General features: G+C 42.9%; 2 protein-coding genes across 6 annotated transcripts in view; both read right to left on the reverse strand.

Annotated features, from left to right (window-relative positions):
* Mi-2 (chromodomain-helicase-DNA-binding protein Mi-2 homolog) overlaps positions 1-19106 on the reverse strand; it is a 28340-nt gene that overhangs the window by 8484 nt on the left and 750 nt on the right. The window lies entirely within an intron of this gene.
* On the reverse strand, positions 1060-19025 carry Su(Tpl) (Suppressor of Triplolethal). 4 transcript variants are annotated; one of them, XM_070280038.1, is made up of 5 exons: positions 18859-19025; positions 8159-8285; positions 7706-8093; positions 7571-7647; positions 1060-5475 (listed from the first exon to the last, which is right to left on the reverse strand). In XM_070280038.1, exon 5 carries the CDS (start codon positions 5147-5149, stop codon positions 1886-1888), a length of 3264 nt encoding a protein of 1087 aa, XP_070136139.1. In that variant the 5' UTR covers positions 5150-5475; positions 7571-7647; positions 7706-8093; positions 8159-8285; positions 18859-19025; the 3' UTR covers positions 1060-1885. The 4 variants fall into 4 exon arrangements, with proteins under 4 accessions (XP_070136139.1, XP_017089488.2, XP_070136138.1 ...); XM_017233999.3 differs by having other exon boundaries at positions 18803-19025; XM_070280037.1 differs by having other exon boundaries at positions 7706-8107; positions 18803-19025.

Here is a 19106-nt window from a genome sequence, read left to right on the forward strand (position 1 = left end):
TGTTCCATTTGATTTTCCCTTTCGTTTGGTTATCCTCTTTATCTCCTCCTCCTTCTTATCTCCTCTTTCTACTTAAATATCGTATATAAAAAATATTGCAACGAAATAGCTAAAATTTCCTCTTTCCTTTCCCCCCACTTTCTTTTTCTTTAATTTTTTTAATTAATTCTTATTCTCGAACTTTGTTTTGGTTTTTTTTATTTTTGTTGTTTTTTGGACACTAGAGTTTCAGCAAATTATTTGATAATTTTCAAGCGACTTTTGTGATTTGTTTTTGTTTTGAAAAATGTTTTCTTTTTTAAGGAAGCTTTTCTATTTATAACATGATTAGAGACGACGATCTATTAACTAAAACCAATTAGCATTAGCTCTCTGATACAACCATCAAGTATACCATCATTCCCAACTACATAGTCCTTTTCTGGTAATTTTGAGCAATATATGCAGCTTGTCTAAAAACCAAAACTCAAAAACTCCAAAACTGAATAAAAACACAAATTAAATATTCAACAAAAATTAACTATAGTTTTAATGATAGTTTAAACAAAGGAGCTACTACACAAGCCGCTAGAAATTAACAAGCCGTTTAAAAGTTCAGTCTATTGTTAGAGGCACGCCCGCATGCAACACACCACCAAGTATCATCATACACTGACATGGCATACATGGCTAGGATCTTAGTAGGCCCAGGACCCAGGCAAACATTGGCTCTCAATATCAGTTAATTAAACCTGCTCTCGCACCCACCCCACCACTCCTACCCCAACCATGATCCCCCACTCTCTCTTAATGTTCAGGACGGGCCATCTCAGGACCTAGGCACGTGCAGTTCTATCTCTCATTCTCTCTCTCTCTTAATCTCTCTCCCTCTCTTAATTTCTCTCTCTTTAATCTTTTTTTTTACACAAAAATCTAAAACAAAAGCTAGGCCCAAAAATGCAAATATTTGTGAGGTGTTGTGTGTGAGGTGTGTGTGTGTGTGAGGTGTAGAGTGGTGTGTTTGCCGTTTTCTGCTTTTTTTTCAACAAAAATCAAGAATAAAAATAAGAAGAGTCTAGATTAAAAACGAAAAACATACATGCTATATTTAAAAATTGATAATAATATAATAATAGTAATAATTATTACACAAAACGCAAGGAAGGAAAAACATTCGTTTCTTCTCTCTTTTTCTCATTTAGTTACTTATGCCTGCGCTCATTTTTTTTTATTTTAAGCTGCACGTTTCTCTTTCTTTCTCTTTTTTTTTAATATATATGCTCAACAAAAAATTAAGTCTACAACTTGGTATATAAATGTTTTTTTTTTTTGTTTTCGCATTCATGCCATAAAAAATATTGATTTTGTCTCCTCGACTCTCCTCGGCTCGTCCGGTGATTCCTCCTCCTGGCTTTCATCTCTCCTCGTAGGTATATAGTTTTTAGTTTTTATTTTTTTATTTATAATTTTAATTTTTTATTTATATATTTACATACACATGTATATATATTTAGAAGTTTTGAAAGCAGCCACTAGCCGCAGTCGTTCTTAAATTTTAATAAAAAATCATTTATACGCGAAACTTTGTATTTTTTGTTTAAAGTTTTTTGTTTTTTTAGTTTTTTTGTTTGTTTTGTTAACATAATTTCAACATTTTTTTGAGGGTTTTTGTTTTTTTAGTACAATTTTGTAGTTTAAGAACCATTTTCTTGCTTAGTTTGTTTTTTTTTGTTGTTTTTTGTAGCATTTTCACTATCATAGTTTGTAGTATCTGTAAGATAGGTTCCTTCCATTCTTCCATCTAGTATCTTGTATCTGATATCTGGTATCTGGTTGGCCTTTTTACATTTGGGGGGGTGGTGGTGTTCAGCGGTTGTCCAAGTAGTTCCTGCCGTGGATCAGTGGATCAGTAGCGCTCCTCCTCATCGCTATTGGAGTGGGAATCATCACAGTCCTCGTCATTGGAGTCCTCATCATTGGAGTCCGAGCTATCCGAGCTGTCCTCCGAGTCGCTCTCCTGCTGCTGCTTCTGTTGAGGATGATGCTGCTGCTGTTCCTGATAGTGGTGTGGTGGCGGTGGCTCTTGGTGCTGCTGGCGATGTGCTTCTATCGTCTCCACGGCATGATGCTGTCGCCGCTGCTGCTGATGCTGCTGATGCTTCCCGGCCGCCACCTCTATCCGTTCCGGTTTCGATTTCGGTTTCCGTTCCCGAACCGGCTCTGGAGCCGGAGCTGGAGCTGGAGGCGTCGCCGTGGCAACAGTGGCTGTGGCACTCATCAAAGTCTTATCGTAGTCCATCACCAGCTGCTTGATGTGGGCCAGCTTGGCGTGCAGGTAGTCGAAGCGTTGCTTCTCGTCCTGGATGGTGTGGTCGCTGTTGATCCTCTCGTACTCGCTCACGATCGTCTGCTTGATGTGGTCATAGTCCCCATAGCCGTTCTCGTGCCGCCGGGCTCCCTCGAGGCGCTCGGACAGGTCCTGGAACCGCTTCCGCACCGTCTCCACCCGCTTCAGCAGGTTGCAGTACTCGGTGTAGTCGCTCTCGAACTCAGTCTTGTAGCGCCGCCGCACCTCCAGCGTCTGGATGGGCACGTACTGGCTGAAGTCGTAGCGGGGCGTGGCCGAGTCCGCTTCCGCCGCCGCATGCGAGTAGGCGTGGGCCGCCGCCGCCAGCTGTTGCGTCGGCGAGGGATGCTTGTTGGCCTGCTGATGGTAATGGTTGTTGTGTTCCCGCTGTGCCGGCGGTGGATACCTTTCTGGTTGTGGTTGTTGTTGTGGTTGCTGCGTCTGCTGGGATTGCTGATGATGTGGTGGTGGCTGCTGCGGATGCTGGGGGGCGGATCTCGAGGGTGGAGGCACCTGCTGGTAGCTGCTGGAACTCTTCTGCCGCTGGCCATTCACCCCATTGCTCTGACTCGTCCGCTTCTTGCTCCCACTGCTGTGCTGCGCCGTCGCTGGCTGGGATCTCTGCTTGCTGGAAGAGGAGGAAGAGGATGCGGCGGCTGGAGCTGATGATGACGAGGAGGAGGAGGAGGAGGAGGCGGCGGCAGGAACAAAGCTGTACGACAGCTTCGGGGGCGAGGAATTGCTGTTGCGGCCGGACGAGGACATGGCGGTGGTGGTCCTTTGCCGTTCCTGCTGGGTCTCGTAGCCACTGGAGCTGCTCGAGTTGCTGCCCGTCGAGTTCCTCTTGTCCTTGTTGCCATTGTTACCGCTGCCCAGCGACGAGCTGCTCCTCCGACTGCTGTTGCTCCGCGGATGCTGCTGGTGCTGCTGCTCAGTCGACTGGGTGGCCGCTGCCGTGGAGCTCATGAACTCCTCCATGTTTTCCAGCACATTGTAGCTGAGATCCCCGGTGCTGTGATCGTCCAGCGGACCCGGCTGCCGTTGGGGCGGCGTGTACCGATTCCGGGAGGAGTTCGAGGAGGCCAGCCCGGAGGAGACGGCGGGGTAGAAGGTGCTCGAGGGCGGAGTGTCCTTCTTGTAGTGACTGATGCGCTGCTTCTTGGGCTGGACAGTGCTGAACATGGTCTCGTCGTACTCCAAACTGGTTCGCTTCATTCCCGCTCCCCCGGCCCCAGAGCCCGGCCCTCCGCCACCGACTCCGCCGCTGGAAGAGGGCGGCGGTGGACTGCCGGTGTGCGTCGAGGTGGGACTCTGGCCGGAGGTGGAGCTGCCCGCGTCGGAGCTCATCGGGGGGGTCAGGTTCTGGGGCTTGCGGCGCTTCAGCTGCTGGAGCTCCTGTTCGCTGAAGAAGGGCCAGTTCTCGTCGACGTCGTTCCACATCTGGCGCCGCAGGTTGTACGTGTTGTGTGACATGGTACTGATGTCCATGAGTATGTTGGTGATCTGGTTGCGTTCCCGGTCGCGGATCCCCTCGTTCTTGAGCCGGGCGAAGAGCTCCGGCTTCTTGAAGGCCTTCAGGGCCAGCAGATGGACCAGTCGCTCCCTGATGTTCCGCCGCGACACCTCCGACATCTTGTTGCCGCCTGAGGACTTGTTGTTGGCACTCTTGTTGTTGGCGGATGCATTGCCTCCGCTCGGCATTCTGCTGCGTCCATTGGCTCCTTGGCCTCCTGCCGATCCTGCCGCTGTAGCTCCTTGCGCCGAATCCCTCGGGGAGCTGCCGCTCAGGTTGTACCCCTGCGATATGCCGCTTGCGAAGGTGGAGGCCAGGGAGGAGGCTGCTCCCGCACCCGCACCAGCTCCACCGTGGTATTGATGATGATATCGACTGCCGGCGGCGGAGCCACCACCAGTACCGTTGACTGTGCCGCTGGCGCCCAGCATGCTGGGATTGGGGGAGCGCGATGCATACGCAGAGGAGGAGGAGTTGGAGGAGTTGGCGGAGCCGCCTCCCAATCCTACGCCTAGACCATTAAATGGCGATGAACCTAACTTACGACTATGGTTGTTGCTATTAAAACTATTGCTGCTGTTGTTGTTGTTGATCCCACTGTTGTTGTTGTTGTTGCTGTTGTTGCTGTTGTGATGATGAAATGCCGTCGTCGTCGAACCAGAATTGGAGTTGGAGTTGGCGATGTTGGAGGAGGAAAAGCTGGACAAGGAGGAGGAGGAGGAGGTCGTGTTGCTGCTCACCATGGACGGCGGCTTCTTCACCTTACGCCCGATATCCGACTGGTTCGGCTTGATCTCCCGTATGCACTTGCTCTTCTCCGTCTCCTCGGCAATGGCCATTTTTGTGCGCGTCGTATCATAGACATCATCGTTCGCATGGATCCGCATCCGCAGTGTGACGGCGCCGAGGACACCAAGATTCTGTTGCTGCTGTTGGACGCACTCGAGCGTTCCCTCCATGTTGTTAATGGTAAAGAGGAACTTGCGACCTCCGTCGCCGCCAGTGTTGCCGTTGCCGTTGCCATTAGCACTAGGGTTGTTGTGGTGGCCATTAGCATCTGATGACGATCGCGGGAACTGGATGACGCCTTCGTTGCCACTAAACTGGATCTTGGCCCGCTGGCCGGGCGGCAGGCGCTTGGCATGATCATCGCGCTGATACTCCTCGATCGCACGGAAGGCTGAGTCGGTGAGCTTGACGATAATGTACTCCTTGCTATCGTCGGTGTAGCGGTGTCTTTGGGACATTCCATAGTTGCCGGTCGAGAGTGCATTGGGCAGGCATTTCGTCGACGCAATCGAATTGGTCATAACGTGCTCGCAGCTAGCCGCCAATCAGATCGCAATAGATACACCCAACGGATCTGGATCTGGATATGGAGGAAGTGCTATACCCACTGGAGGAAGTGTTGCTTGTACAGATCTCTATGGAGGATGTATTGGCGACGGATGGCCTGGAAGGGTATGGTATATGGTGTTTTGGTGTATGGGAAGGTAGAGGACGGGGGGAAGCACACGGCCTGGAAGTGTTTCAAGTCCGGAAGGAAGCTGCCTGGATATTCCTCTCTCTCTCTCTTTCGCTCTTTGGGTTTTTTTTTCGAATCTTGTTGTAGTTGTTATAGTTGTTGTTGTTGATTCTGTGCGATATAATGCTATAGTTTAGTATGTTGTAATCGTAAATGAAATTTACGTTGTTGCTAAGACGTGACACACATGTACAGCTCTGCTCTCTCTCTCTTGGGCTCTCTTACACAAACACATATAACGGCTCTCTTTTTTAAGCTGGGCTCTGCAAACTTTGCTTTCGTTTGATTTTGATAAAAAAAAAATGAACTTTTTGTATTTTTTTGTTTCTTTTTTTTTGGATTTCAAATGCACGCACACTCTCTTTGTATTTGAAGCGTTTATCTTGAGAATTTCACTTCCGTATGGAAGACAATTTAATATATATATTTATATATGTACATATGTATGGTTACTTTCAAAAGTCTTCTGGTACATATTTGCACTCCCAATTGTAGTCTTTCTCTCTCTCGCTTTGCCCACTTTTGGCTCTCGCTCGCTCGCTCGCTCTTTTTGCGAATGGGTGCTGCTCGCAAATAACACAATTTCTTTTGTTAAATAATATGGTATTTTAATTGGGTTAAGGTAGGCATGTAGGCTCTGTCCCTCTTCTTTTTTTTTTTTGTTGTCTCTTCTCGGCGGCGAAGTAGCGGAAGGAAGGTGAGTAGTCGATAGGTAGGGAGGGTAGGTACTTCTTGTACTGTGTTTTTTTTTGTTGCTGTTGTAAAATCCTGTGCCAGGTGCCAATAGCTATCAGTGTGAGTGGCTGAGCTCAATGCACATACACATGATGATGAATATGTATGTAAGAGGTGGCTCTCAGGTCAGCCATAAGCAAAATCAAAGACAGCGCAAAGCCAAAAGCAAAAGCAGGCGAGCAATCAAATCAATGCTGGCTGCTCGCACACGTCCGTGACTGATGCTCTCTCGCTCTCCTTGCCTTGCTGTCACACTGTCGTCGATCAGTGCGAGCGCGTTGAAGCGAGACAACTGCTGTTTTGATTGGCTTCTCCCCCCTTTCTGCTTTTGTTGTTGCTTGCTGGTCGATCTTTTTTTTTCTTTTCGTTTTTTTTTGCTAAAAAATCATCTGTGTTCGTACGCTGATTTTTATATATTTTACTGTTGCTCTGGCTCTTCTGGCCGCTTATTATATTTTTTTTTTCTTTCTTGTCCACAGCTATATTAGTTGCACATAGATACACAAGTACGTCTATCGCCTACTACTGAGGTGTGCGTTCGTGGTAGCCAGCAAACACACTCATCGCATATAACGCTTCTTTGCACACGCACACACGTTCGTACTCGTATTCGCATTCAGAGTTCAGTTTCAGAGCACTTGAAATATTGTTAATTTTTAATGCCTTTTTAAACCACTTTTGGTTGCTGCTGCTCGATTTGGTTGCAATTGTATGGGTGCAACTCACACACACACGCACACACACAGTCACAGTCGTACTTATAAACGCTTAACGCGTTCGAGACACTTTTACTCAAGACATTTTCGACGTTTTTGGAATTTGGCACTGGAATTCGGGGATGCGATATACGCGGAGGATTTGCACGTTGCCTTCGATCAGTTCTAATTACGGTTTGTGCGGTTAGGCTTTACTGCAATTTATCTGCATCTTCTTTTGTGTGGCACTTCGCTTGTCAAGGTATCTTAATCAACGTACAAAAGGTATCTGCTAAATGAAATCGAAACGAGTTGCTTTCAAGTGGTTGGCCCGAGAGTTGTTGTTGCTGCTGCTGCTGCTGTGGAGAGCACTACTCTCTTGGCTCTCTGCTGTGCACTCGTTTGTTACACCGCTCAATGGGCGAATTGGATATAACGAGAGCGAAATGCGCTCAACCAGATCACTCTCTTTGCTCTCTTAGGCAGCCTCTTGACTCGCCACTTTGCCCCAAGTACGTGCCTTGTATCACTGCTGTCTTTCGTAGTGGTTTTAGTTGTTGTTTTTGTAAGCGGAGCGTGTGTCGGGCCAGAAATAAATGAAAACAAGTTTGCAATATAATGTGCGCACTTGGCATTGGTCTCAGCCTCGATCCGTTAGCCACTCTCTTAGCTATAGATTTCTCTTATTGTGTTTTTTAGATGTAAGAAGTCCTGAATGCAAAGCTGACTGTCTGCACGTCTTAGACATAACCACTAAAAAAAAAAAACTTGCTTACTTTTGCTTGTTTGTGTATGTGTCTGTTAATCTAACTCTCTCTCTCCCTCTCTATGTATCTGCTTCCGATTCTAGATTCTAGAAGAATATTTCAGCTTAATAGGGTATGGCCAGGAAACAAGCACGGCGTACTTACGTATAATGGATAGTTTTTCTAGTAAATACGATTTTCTTGTTGCTTCCCCTGTGTTGCTTTTGCTGTTGGAACAGCTGTTTTGCCACCTGTATGCCCCCACCACGTCACACGTAGTAGTTTATGATGCTCTCTCTCAGCGCTCTTGGTCTCGCTGTCGCCGCCTCCACAATGACAGTGTGAATCAGCTGTTATGCTCGCTAGCTCTCGCTGCTCGCGATGCAGTGTTGAAAAGCGCACCTAACCTAACAGCACTGGGACTGTTATCGGAAAATCGATGAGGAATCAACAGTGAAAATAATATTTATTTTAGGACGTAAGCTGCCGTTCCGGTGTGGTATTTTTTTTTTTTTTTTTGGATTTCCACTGCTGCTGTGCGTCCAAAATTTGTCTACAAAAGTGTGACTATGTTTAGTCAGAAAATCACGTTTTGGTTTTAGGCATTTTTTTGCGTACTTGTTTCAGGCGATGTTGTTGTTGTTGGTATTTGTTGCTTTTCGGTGACTGCTGCTCCGTTTTGTTCCAATTTCGTTGCGTTTCTGGTAATTGTTATGTTACTTATTGATCCTATTTTCACTCTACACTGTTGTGATAAAAAGAGAACACTTAGCATTTGTTTTGCCTTGCACTTGATATCGTTTTTTCCACTCCCCCTTCTTATTTTGCTTTTATTATTATTATGGGTAGTATCTTTTTGTTTGCATTACGCGGTCGCGATCATACGTTTTATTCATCACAGCTGTTTTGTGTTTACGTTGCGGAGGACGGCTACTACGTAGGTTAACTCGTTATCGCGTCTCGCTGACTCTCCAACCCGATGGATGCCTCTCTCTCTCTCTCGCTCTCTTAAAAAACAAATAAGCGCAAAGATGAAAGAGCGGTAAGCACGCGACAGTCCCCGAGACTCTCAGTCATAATTTCGGATGTTGTTTTTGGTTTGTTCACTTTTGACATTTTTGCATATGAAAATTTTCCGCTTTCAGGTAGATTTACCGTAGAGCAGCGAATCTTCTAAGAGGCCGCGATTTTTCATCGTGCCTTTTTTTTCGGTCTGTCTATCTGTCTACTTGCCTGGCTTTTGGCTTATCTCTTGCCCCTGTTTGTCATTTTTTTTTTCGCTAGGAATTTAAGCCACTTACACACAAACACATATAGAAACGGGTGTTTGGGGTATGTGTGTAAGTGCGAAAGTATTCCACAATGAAACTCTGTTTCTTTTTTCCAAACAACCAGAGTGGGTAAGACAGTCAAGGGCGAGCACACACACCTGCTCGTGGGAGGGAGAGGGAAAGAGGCATTCCATTGGTCAGAAACTGTTTCACACAAAAAAACGGTAAAGTCCCTCATCAATTAAGATTTTTTAAAGAATAGATTGGATAATTAATTAATTAATTCGAAAACCTAAGAACTTGTTCATCAAAATTAACTTTTATCCTTAGCATCCAAGGTGTGGAAGCTAATTTGAAGGATTAAATTAGTTAAGCAATTAAATATGTACAACTGTGCATATAAAGCAACCAAGAAATACAGCCACCAACCTAGCAACAATAACACAATTTCAAGTTTTCAACAAAACCGCGCCGTTCAAATAGCATTGAGAGCCAAACGCCGAAAGGCCAATGCACTGGAAGTGAGCTGAGCTGGGCTGGGGAGCTGAGCGGAGCGGTGGGAAGGCGACAGGAAGGGCAAACAAAGCGTGAGGAACAAGCAAGCCAAGACAGGAACAGAGACAGACATAGAGACAGAGACAGGGGGCAAGGACGAAGAAGGAAATGCGAGGATTTCGACAACAGCTGGCCGCAGGCACAACAAAAGTCGTCAACCGCTAAGCAACCACCAAAAGAAATCAAGGAGGAAGCATCCGGGGATGATCGACTAATAAGTACCTGGTAAAAGCAAATAAACCTGAAAAAATATTCCCAATGGTGCCTGGGAGTCAGGTAGATACTGTCCTACTTCCTATTTGTTAGCAATTGTAGGAAAAGGCTTAGTTTCTTTCGTCACGAATACCACATATGAACTGAAAGTCATGATTTGAGTTCCCAACAGGAAAAGGATCTAGATATAGATCTAGGATCTAGGATATAGAGACTATAATACCCACAATATGCCACATTTTGCCAACTATTTTTGAATATTTAAGAGTAACTTTTGACACAAAGTCTAAAATAAGCCTGCATTTAGTTGCCCAATCACTGGAATTCAGATACCATATACTCCCAATATCAAAAACTATGCCAAATAAGGCTTACTCCTAGTCAGTTCTTAAAAATGATGTAGTATCTTTCGTCACAAATACCATTAAAAGTCATTCTTTAAGTCTCCTACAGGGACAGGTCCTAATAAATGGAATTCTAAAACTATATAATTCCAAAATTCATAGCTTTACCGACTCAGATACTATATACTCATCATATTCAATATTTTGTCAACTATATCTAAGTATTTTAGAGTATCTTTCGTTATAAATACTCTCAATTCTTTCTTAGAGACTTCTTTCTTTTATTATTATTTCTTATTCATAATCAATTTTTAAAAAATGCCTAGTATCTTTCGTCACAAATACCAGAAACCGTCTAAGAGTAGTTCCATACGGGGTAATAAAGTCTAATAATTGAAATTCAAACAGGTTATAGTACCTAAAGTACCTATCTGTAGTACCTTACAAACTCCCAAAACGCATAGCTTTGCCAATTATATCTTATTCATAAAAATTCTTAAAAATGGCCTAGTTTCTTTCGCCACAAATACCATAAACAATCTACTTTTAGTAGATATCCCGCTACTATTAGAACCTATTAGAGGGTATAAAAGTCTAATAAATGGAATTCCCACAGGTTAAGATACTATATACTTTACAATTATTAAAAAGGCATAGTTACTTTCTGGTCTAGTAAAAAATGCTTTTTACTCCCAAAGTGCATCGCTTTGCAAACCATTTCTTATTCATAATCAATTACTAAAAAAAATGTCGCACTATCTTTCGTCACAAATACCACGTAAACTCATGCCCCTAGTGAGTTCCCTACGGAATATAATGGAAACGTTTTCAAAAAAGAAGGAAAAACAAAAAGAAAAACGCGTGCAATGGAATTCCGATGCCGATTCCGAAGCCGAAAGAGAAAAGAAAAACACACGCCACCACATAGTCAAAGCAAGAGACAGAGACAGAGATAGAGAGACAGTACAATCCCCTAGGTGGCTGGCTACTAGCTGCATACCACTAAGGTAGGTGCCATATGTAAAAATGTATAATCTCACGGGTGAAAAATAGATGACACACTCGCTTGCTGTAAACGACGCTGCAGCTGTCAGCTGTGCACGAGCAGTTTTCTTTGTGCTGCGCTTCTTTACAACAACAACAAGAAGAACAAGAAGAAGAACAAAAACTACATCCAGTGATAACAATACCCAACCAAACGAGGAAATGGGGCAGCAACAACCTCAGACGGGCCTCTTCTCTCTCAGCTGGCATATGTTTGTATATATATATAGCCTTATGTACCGTTGCATGCAGAGTTGCAGAGTTCACAAATCATTGCAGAGTTGCCAGAGTTGCAAGCCTTATCAGAAGAAATGAAATATGGTTCTGTTATCAGTAGGGGAGTGGAAAGCGTTTGTTATGAAATTAGAGCGTGAAAAGGCCAACTTTGAGGAAACTAAAGAAATAAATAAAATAATAGACTAAATAATGGATATTATTTCCAGTTATAGCTATCATAAAATAGTTAAAAGCCTCGACTAATTAACAGACTTGGCACTTACTAAACGCAAACAGAAATACAAGTGCAACTGATTCGACAAACAAACAAATACGAGACTATAACCTATAGAGAGTATAGGAGGCTATATGTATATGTATGTGCTGGAGTGAATAATCAATTGACGATAATGCTGGCAAACTGGGGTCTGAGACTGGGAGTGGGGGCCTTATTGGTAATTGCCCACACGGGAATCCCAACGAAACAACGCCTTGGACATTGCCTCGTAAACATTTCGTATTGTTTTTCCCCATTTTTAGTTGCATTTTCAAGACAGAGAGACCAAAGAGAGAGAGAGAGAGACATCTACTATTTTATATAATAAAATGGCAATATTTTCAATTTTATCTTTCAGGCAGAGAGGCTATTTATAGTCCAGATATAGAAACGACAGCCAGCACCCACTACCCGAACCGATCTCTCATTCATTTGAATGTGTGAGTCACTTGGAAGACGTCAAGTGGGGGAATAATTCATAAATAAAGGTGTTAACTACCTAACTTGGAGTTAAAAGATAAAAAAAAAATAATCAATATTGAAAGGGAAAATGACTCAAAAGTAAGAGTTAAAGGTTATATTCCACATAAGACCAGTGACTAAAGCAAATTTTACTGGAAAATGGGAAAAACAAAGGCAGTTTCCATCGTACCAGATATAGAATATATCGGTCTATAGATATAGATTCATTCTAAGCTTATCTGAAAAGCACTGGCCACTGAACTCTGAAATATATATCGGGGCAAGTGAGCAAAAGGTGCGTACATTGAACTTGTAGCCTGTTCAAATACCCCAAAAAAAACAACAAGGAGACTGGGAGCTGGGAGACTGAGAGACTGGAAGAACGATTAACGACCGATCTTTATTGCATAACCCTTCTTTATAGACAAGTTCGAGAAGCGGAAATGGGTAACCCTCTCCCTTGAAATCGGAAAAACATTGACCGTGAATCGGCAGAAAAAGAAAAGAAAAAAAAATAAATCGAAATTTCTATATATTCCAGGCAAGACAAACACACACACACACACACACACAACCTCCGATTAGATTACTTGACTTGCGCGCGCGTTCTTGTTTACGTGACATTGTTATCTCGGTTGTGTGGTCTGGCCAGCTAGGCTAGCTAGCTCTAGCTAGCTACATTATCGATGGATATAGAAAGCTCTTAACAGCAGATGTTTGGGGGAAACTGCTACTTGGAAACCACATTTAAATGTGGCTTTCTGAGAAGCCAGTATTGGCGGGCAAAGAATTCTGGTTTTGGGTCGAAAAACAAACATGACTATAAAAATACAAAAAAACAAAAATCTATTTAAATTTAATCAGAAAACCAAAAAAGAAACCAAACTACCGGCACATGGTTCTTAGATTTTAAGACTAGGAACTAGGTCTTAGGCTTCATATATCTTTTAAAAAATAGAGTACTTCCCAAGCTACTCTAAATAGCCTTCCAAAATAGCCTCTTTTTTCACAACTCTTGTCTATTTTAAATAAAAATTTAAGCCTTTTTTTGATTTTGAAAATAAATAAAGCACTTTGGAAGTGGCACACAGAGCCGACCAACAAAAAAAAAATATAAATAAATTTCGAATAAAAAAAACTTTTTATATGTGGAGGGGTTTCGTAACGAAGCAGGCAGGCCAGGCAGGCAGTAGTAGTGTAGTGAGTAGCGCGATATCTTCAGCACAAATACATGGGCATGCTAATCAACGAAAAGCAGCAACAATCAACACCCAAAAGGCCCAGGCCCCGATCCCCGAGCCCCAAACCGAACCGAATACCGAACCAATGGAAAACCCGATACCAAAATCCGGGCCGGCCAGGTGGTGGGGAGAGGGTGGGGTGGGTGGTTGGCTAGAAGGCTTCGCTTCAAAGCCGAGAAAGACAAGAGACCCAGAGCCATAGCCATAGCCAGAGCCAGAGATTCAGTCTCGGATTCGAAACGTATCGTTTCGTTTCGTTTCGAGGCGAGAGTGAGTGGTGATGGTGGTAATGGTGTGTGGTTGGTTTTCGATGGTGTGGTGGTGGTGTGGTGTTGCTTCGAAAACTTGTCTTCCCAGATTCAGTTTTGGATTTCTTCTTCTTCTTCTTCTTATTGGAGCAGCTCCAAAAAGTCCAAGAAATATAAAAATATATAGAGTTTTAAACACTCTACTAAGATTTAATAACAGTATTATTACTAACAGAGATGAAGATATTCGATACTAACAAGAGAAAGAGAACTCTTAACTAGACTCTCTTTAGATGTTAAATCTAAGACTCTTTGATCCTCCAGCTGAGATGCTCTTAGTTAGTGTATGATAAACAAAAACAAAAACAAAAGCACCAAGTAGCAACAGTGTTGGCAATTTGGAACTGGACTAAAAAAAAAAAACGGACTTGAAAGAAACCAAATAACAACAACAACAACAATAACAATAACAACCAACGGAGCAAGTCTCGACTGGTATTTCCCTCTCTGGGTCTCTGTCCGGCTGGGTTGTCTGTCTTGCTGTCTTTCATTATAAAAAATGAATATACATTTTGTATATACTATATACACACACACACACACTTGTATCTTTGAGGCTATATCTTTAAAATTACTGAAGGTCACTCGAATTGAGCGTACAATCAACTTTTTAATATTTCATTAACCAATTTAACGGCTGCTTTAATGCCAGTATTAGAGTTATCCGATTTTGGCTTTGAAACTCTCTTTTTTAAAATCCACCCCCCCCCCACCCACCTCTCTAGACTTGGTTGTTAATTGAACTTCCGCAGAATTCTTCACTTCCATGTCAGCCTATTGTGTGTCAAACACACACACACACACTAATAAATTAATTAAAAAAAGAGCTTTGGAAGCGTCAGCATTGGCCATCACCTTGCCTTGTCGGTGGCGTAGTTTCCGGCATTTTGTTGCAATTCTATTCAGTGCCTAACAATAAAAAATGAGGTCCAAGAATCGTAGACTAGAGACTGGAGACTCGAGAGCCTAAATGGAGCATTATTCATACGGCCTTCAAAATTAGGCCGAGGTTGAATCACAAGTCTGGTCTATTTATTGACTTTTAAGTAATAATTTGTTAGTCAGCTTAATTAGATGGATTATTCATAAAATATTCTAATTAGTAACTTTGAGCTACTTATCTAAAGCCTAGCTTTGTAAGACAATATCATCACTTTTTAGACTAAAAACCCCAAAACCCAAAACCGAAACCCCAAAACCCAACCCACAACAAGCCATAAAAACCTCGCCGCGGTATGCATGTGAAAAATAAAATAAAAAAAAAAGATACAAACAGAAATTATATAAACATTATAGCTTGTATTGCTGAGCGTGAGTGTATGACTAAAGCCAACCGCAGCAAGTAATACAACAACAAAAACAAAAACAACCTCAAGTACATATAACTACCACCGCAAAAGCGAGAGCAACACAGCAATATATGTAACAAGTCGGGTGGCAACAATAACAAATAACTAGGGCTGTCAACTACTTTTGCTTTTGTTTTTGAGCTGGTAACTCTGCGACGATTGATTACATTAATAAACTTGTCACAACATGTCCAAACAAGAAAATATAACAGATATATGATTTAAGATCCTAACAGTACTAACTGATTCATGACCTCTGACTTGGTCATGAGCACCTAGTACCTTGTCCAGCACTGTAAATAAAGCGACGCTGGCAATGTCGTTGGCAATAATTATGCACCTAGTTGGCAATGCGGCGAGCTTAGCTTGCAGCACCACCAGCTCAGCTCAGCTCAGCGACTAATTGGCTAATTAGACAACGTTGTGGCACCACCTCTGAGAGAAACTATTGAAGCTATTTCGATTACATGTGCCACACCACAGGAACACCACAAATCCGGTGACACACATGCGTGTTATGGCTTGGATATTGTACAGTGGGGGATATGACACAAATAGATACGCGAATTGTTGCCGCACACGCCCTGCCCAACATAATGGTTACTATAAACCTATTTTCGGTGACAATTGAAGCAAAAATAGAGGTTTGGATTGTGGGCCAAAAGCGGAAGCCGCTCACAATTACAAAACTATTGAACCAATTAGGTTAAGGCGACAGTGTTGGGAACTAGCTTCTGTTTCTAGCCATAATTTAGCTTTTTAAAGTTTCAACTTTTAATTTACTAATTTTATGGCACTTAAGATCTACTAATGCTGATTTTCTATTTTTAAACCCTTTTTTACTAAATAGATAATATAACCCTTTGAGCTATTTTTCGCCTAAATGAGCTTTTGTTATAATCAATAGTTAGCAACACTGATGGAATGGCAAAAAAGAGAGCCGAAGAGAGACAGAAACGGAAACCACAATGGCGACCGCTCGTTGACAGAGAAAACAAACGAAACGAGACGACAAGCGACTGGGCAGAAATGAGACAAAACGAAACGGCATTTGCCATATGACCATTTATGTTTTGGCATTTTCGCTGCGTAAACATTTCCATATGCAAATATTAATGACCTTCACTTTCACCTCCCGTGCGCCACTGACAGTACCCGTGCCTCATAGCATTTAAATGCAAAAAGGGACAAGTCGTAAAAAAGAGCACCTCAAAGAGCATCGATAAATGCGATCAGAGAGGATAGATGATAAGCGTTGATTAATTTTCACATTCCCATACAAGTACAGTGGACGCTTTAAAAATAAATTAACTCGTACACACGTCTTCCAAAAACAAAAACAAAAAATATCATCAATTGCTGTATGAACTCTGTGGCAGTGTATGTAAGTGTTTACGTGAGTGTTGGGGCGACGAATAATCTGAACAACAAAATGGCAACAACAAAAACAACAACCAAAGCCAGCGAATCGAACTGAAGCACGGCCTTCTCTCCGAGCAACAACACAATTACTGTAAATAGGTAAAATAACAAGACAACCAGCAGTTGCACAAATATTAAAAGCCCCACACACACACAGAGCAGACAGACACAGACACGCCAAAGGTATTACGGTAATCAATGTCAAATGCCGAACTGTTGTTGTAGTCGGAGGGAGGGAGTGGTGGATGGCGGCGGGGGGTACTCTAACTGAAAGAAACAAAAAAAAAAAAAAAAAAGCAACAAGGAGCTTTGAAAGAGCGGCACACGCTCCCAATGAAAGAGAGCCGAGAGGAGCGGAGGAGCGAGTGTGATACGCGTCAAATGTCAAAATGAAAAGATCAACAAAAACAACAACAATCGCCCCACTAATAATTGCTCTTCAGTGTTGTTCTACTTGAGAGAGCATTTTTCAAAACGAATGAACAGCGTATTGAAAGCTAAGATAATATTTACATTTCTTATTTGTGTTTCATAGTTTGTGGATTTTAAGCGCAAGTAAACTTTTTCGAAATGCCAGCACACGGCAGACACACACACACACCACCAAATACCAAATACTACATGGCGGATATAAAAAAGCACCACTTGTTGTTGCTTCGATTGAATGCAGTGCGTGCGAGTGGGATGGCCTGCTTAGTTTCGTGCTCGCGTTCGCAACAGCAAGGTAAGATCGCCACCAATACAGCCGCAAATGCAGTTCACACAAACACACAATATACTTTCACTTCTTGTATTGAATTTTATTTTTTTATTTCTGCTGGCGCCCCACGATATTATGTTGTTGTTGTTGGTGGATATGGTTTTTTAGGCATATTTATGCAAGCCTGAGCCCTCGGCAACAGAGCCATTTTGATACACCTGATTTATTTGAAAAGAAAACAAGTTCAGTAAGAGTTCTTAATACGTAAGCTTAGGCACTTAAGCACGCCCTCTCCCCTTCTCTCTTCTCTCGGCCACCCTCGCCCCCTTCCCTTATTTGTGCATTACTGCATAAATAGTCGCACTACATCTACCGCAACACCCGTCTCTCTCTCGCGCACTTGCGATTTATGCAATGTCGCATTACTCGATTGTTTACCTGCAGCTATGAGTAACTCAGATTACGAGAAATGAATTCCAGCTGCCATTTATTAGCAAAGGGTGCAAAAATAAACACTTTCGTTATTTGATTAACATACATATTTATAAAAAAGAAAATAATGAAAAGAGGGTAAGGTAAACCCATTAAAAATGGATCGGAACCATCGTTGGGTGAGAATTGGCACTAATCGTGGTGAAATCACAGGTAGGTCGGCATTCCAAAGGCAGGGGGGGTATCACATTAACATAATTTTTAAGTTTACAAGAAAATGTGTCTAATAATGCTGATTCTGGGAGTTTTCCATGAAGAAATGTCTTGTTCTTTCATGAAATACGCAGACAATGCTGACGTCACAGAACAGAAACAGATTCCAAAGACAAGGGGGGGGTGGACAAGGATAATGGCACCGAGGCAGAAATCCAATTAGAACAAGCAGATGAGACAACAAACACGAGACACGAGAGTGTTAAATTTAGACACCTAAAGTTTCTGGTGCTCTGTTCCCACGTTCGTTCTCTAGGATAACTTCCACACGCACGCACACTCGGCCCACTCACCATACATACATACATACATAGACATAGACGCACGCCCACAGTGCAACAGCGTCGGAAAAAGAGAAGTTAAAATGGGGGCAGGGACAGAAGACGACGAAGAAGAGCAGTCGCAGCAGCAGCAGAAGCAGCAGTAGCGGCAGTGGCAGTGGCGGCAGACAACGGGAACAGCTGCGAGTAAATTAACATAAATTGTACGCGAAATTGGGGTTGATAATGCGCGGCATACGGCATATTGTTTATCGGTTTTTCTACCACTACTACTACAACATTCCAGCAATTTCCTGGCCAGGCTCCCTCCTCATCACAGCCCCCGCCCCCCACCACAACTATCCTGAGCACACTCTCTCTACACTCTCCCACTTGAATGCTGCTTCTTCTTACTTGTGTGTTGGCATATTTTGGTTAAGTGCTTTAAAGGCAATTTTTCGGTTGGGGTTTTGTAGACACTTTGAACTTATTGTATACACGAGACTTGGCTGTTACTATTTCATTACAAATTTAATTAAATCGCATTGAATACGGCGACGGCGAGTCGAGTTTTTCCAATTTTTTTTCGCTTTTGTCGTTTTTTTTTTTAGTTCCCTTGTTCGCAATTGGAACGACTGAGACGGGGCGACCGACGAAACGCGCGTGCATAACACGCACACACACTGAGGCATGTGCACATATACACAGTGGAGAAATCAATCAAGAGCGCACCGTACGCGGCCGGGGGAAAAAGGGGGAGTGGAAAAAAGCACATATGTGTGAGCGTCAGTGCAAGTGCGACAAGATTTTCCATATTCCACGCATCTTTGTTTCATATGCACAATTTTTCTTTTTTTTTTTTTGCTATTAGCTTTTTTTTTTGCTTCTTTCTTACACAATATTTGTGGTAAATTCAGGTTTTTGCACACACTTCTCAGACAGGTTACGCACTGGATTTCTTTCTTTGCACTAAAACGGAGCCGCCGCTATGACGAGTAATGCACGTATTCCCCTAAATTACAGTTTTTTCTAGTTTTAATAATGTAAGTGGTTTAACAAAAACTCAGAAATCACGTCATGGCTGCCACGTCCAAGCAACAAAACGAAAAATGAAATGTGACCAGATATAGTTTCTTTCTTGGGGCTTTCTTGCTTCCATCCCTTATCGGATTTTCTTTGTTATCTGGTCACACTGGATG

Source organism: Drosophila bipectinata, chromosome 3L (assembly GCF_030179905.1).
Source record: "Drosophila bipectinata strain 14024-0381.07 chromosome 3L, DbipHiC1v2, whole genome shotgun sequence".
Taxonomy (NCBI): Eukaryota; Metazoa; Arthropoda; class Insecta; order Diptera; family Drosophilidae; genus Drosophila; species Drosophila bipectinata.